Genomic DNA, 1,749 nt, shown 5'->3' with positions numbered 1-1,749 from the left:
TTTTTTTTTTTTTTTTTTTTCCAGGAATCCCACCTTAATTGCCATCCATTATTTCTATTTTTAAAAAGCTGTAGAATTAATACTTTAGTTAAGTACTTTGTTTTGTTTTGAACTGGAATTTTGCAATATATTATGTGTAAAATCAGAGCAATAACTTTTAAAAATAAAATATCTCTTTCAGGTGGAAGCCCTTAATAAAATGAAGACTTTAAATAATCTAATTAAGCTGAACCCCATGAAGCAAAGCAAAGCGAAAGGAAAAGATGCAATGCATACTTGTTTGAAACAAAATTCTTACAGAGAAGCGCTTTCTGACCTCCAGTCTCCTCTGAATCCTTCTGTTATTCTTTCAGAACTGCAGTAAGTTACGAAATGAGCGACTAAAATTTCACTGCAGCTTTTGCACGGAAACAGCGCAGCAGAAGCGCACGTGTGCTGTGGCTGCCTGTGCCTGCACTGTTCGGCAGCTCTGCTGTCCCAGGAACCTTCTCTGTAGTGAGAGGAGGTCTGTTGGGAATCTTCCTAAGGTTCGGATATCAGTTAAGTTAGAAGGTTTTTGTGATCCACCATGAAACTTAGTACTCTCTTATTCAATGTATTGTCATAGCTAAATGTATTTAAATATAAACCTAAAAGTGAATTAGACTGCATTTCCTGGCTTCTGTTTGTAAGAATAAGTACAAAAGCTGTTAAAATGTTTAACAGCACTTAAATATAAAGTTTAAAAATTGATGGGAAAGGATAGAAAGAAAACTATTTTCTCCAAGAGTGAGGGTGTTTAATGTAAGCATTAGATAGGTGTGTGCCAATCATGGTGTCCAATACCTTCCATCTATAACAGATGTGTTCATAACACTGGGAAGTGCCCATAGCATCGTAGCAAAAATAAAAGCAGAGTTAATGCTTAATTACTTCCAAACTGGAAGTCTGTGTGTTCTCTTGTGTCTTGAACAATGTTTAGACGTTTTCAGTTGAATTATTCTTATTTGACTAAAAGACTTTGTTGCGTTATCTTTTAGTGTTGAGAAGTGTAGATATATGGATTCTAAAATGAAGCCTCTGTGGATAGTATACAACAACAAAATGTTTGGAGGAGATCTTGTAGGGATCATCTTCAAAAACGGTGATGGTAAGCAATGATAAAAATTTTAAATTTTCCCTTTTCCTTCTTCATTCCCACACTCCCATTTCAGCTGTGTTGCTCGGTGTTGCCATCATGTAACATGGTTTCCTCTAGCAGCGGTAAATAAATTAAGCATCTTCTGACTGGGTTTCAAAGTATAAACGTTAGTCATGATGATATAATTATGGTCAATCCCTTAATGAGTATTTTTAGATACCTTTTTCTGAAGGCCTTATAAGCATTTGAAAGTTTGACTACAACGCACGGAGAGACTGAAGGTTTCAACCTTTCGTTACAGATCTCCGACAGGACATGTTGACACTCCAGATTTTGCGTTTGATGGACATACTTTGGAAAGAAGCTGGTCTGGATCTCCGGTAAGGATCTCTTGAGGGCTTGTTTATTTGGATGGAGAGTCCACTTTCTTATTTCTCTTGGTCTTATTTCTTAAGGCCATCTGTGGTTTGTACAGCCATGGCCACAAATGACTCTATTACTGTCCAAATAAATTTTATACTTGCAATCTATTTCCTACAAAATTTAAGGGAGGGATGTCATCCTTTAGTAACTGCATAACAGGCTTCATGAAGATGAGGGTCTTGGGAGAAGAGAAGTTGGTTGCTTGT

At 36.5% G+C, this 1,749-nt stretch overlaps 1 protein-coding gene across 1 annotated transcript; it reads left to right on the top strand.

The window, feature by feature from the left end:
* Positions 1–181: 181 nt before the first annotated feature.
* LOC106900740 (phosphatidylinositol 4,5-bisphosphate 3-kinase catalytic subunit beta isoform-like) lies at positions 182–1,500 on the top strand (the record flags this gene model as incomplete). The annotated part of the gene is made up of 3 exons (XM_014962881.1): positions 182–360; positions 1,020–1,129; positions 1,422–1,500. Coding segments are annotated over 3 exons (368 nt in total), but the record flags the coding sequence as incomplete, so codon positions are not given.
* Positions 1,501–1,749: the final 249 nt, after the last annotated feature.

Source organism: Calidris pugnax, unplaced genomic scaffold, assembly GCF_001431845.1.
Source record: "Calidris pugnax isolate Ruff unplaced genomic scaffold, ASM143184v1 C14844558, whole genome shotgun sequence".
In the NCBI taxonomy this organism is placed as follows: domain Eukaryota; kingdom Metazoa; phylum Chordata; class Aves; order Charadriiformes; family Scolopacidae; genus Calidris; species Calidris pugnax.
The sequence above is the reverse complement of the archived record's forward strand: the minus strand, read 5'-3'. Positions and strand labels throughout refer to the sequence as shown.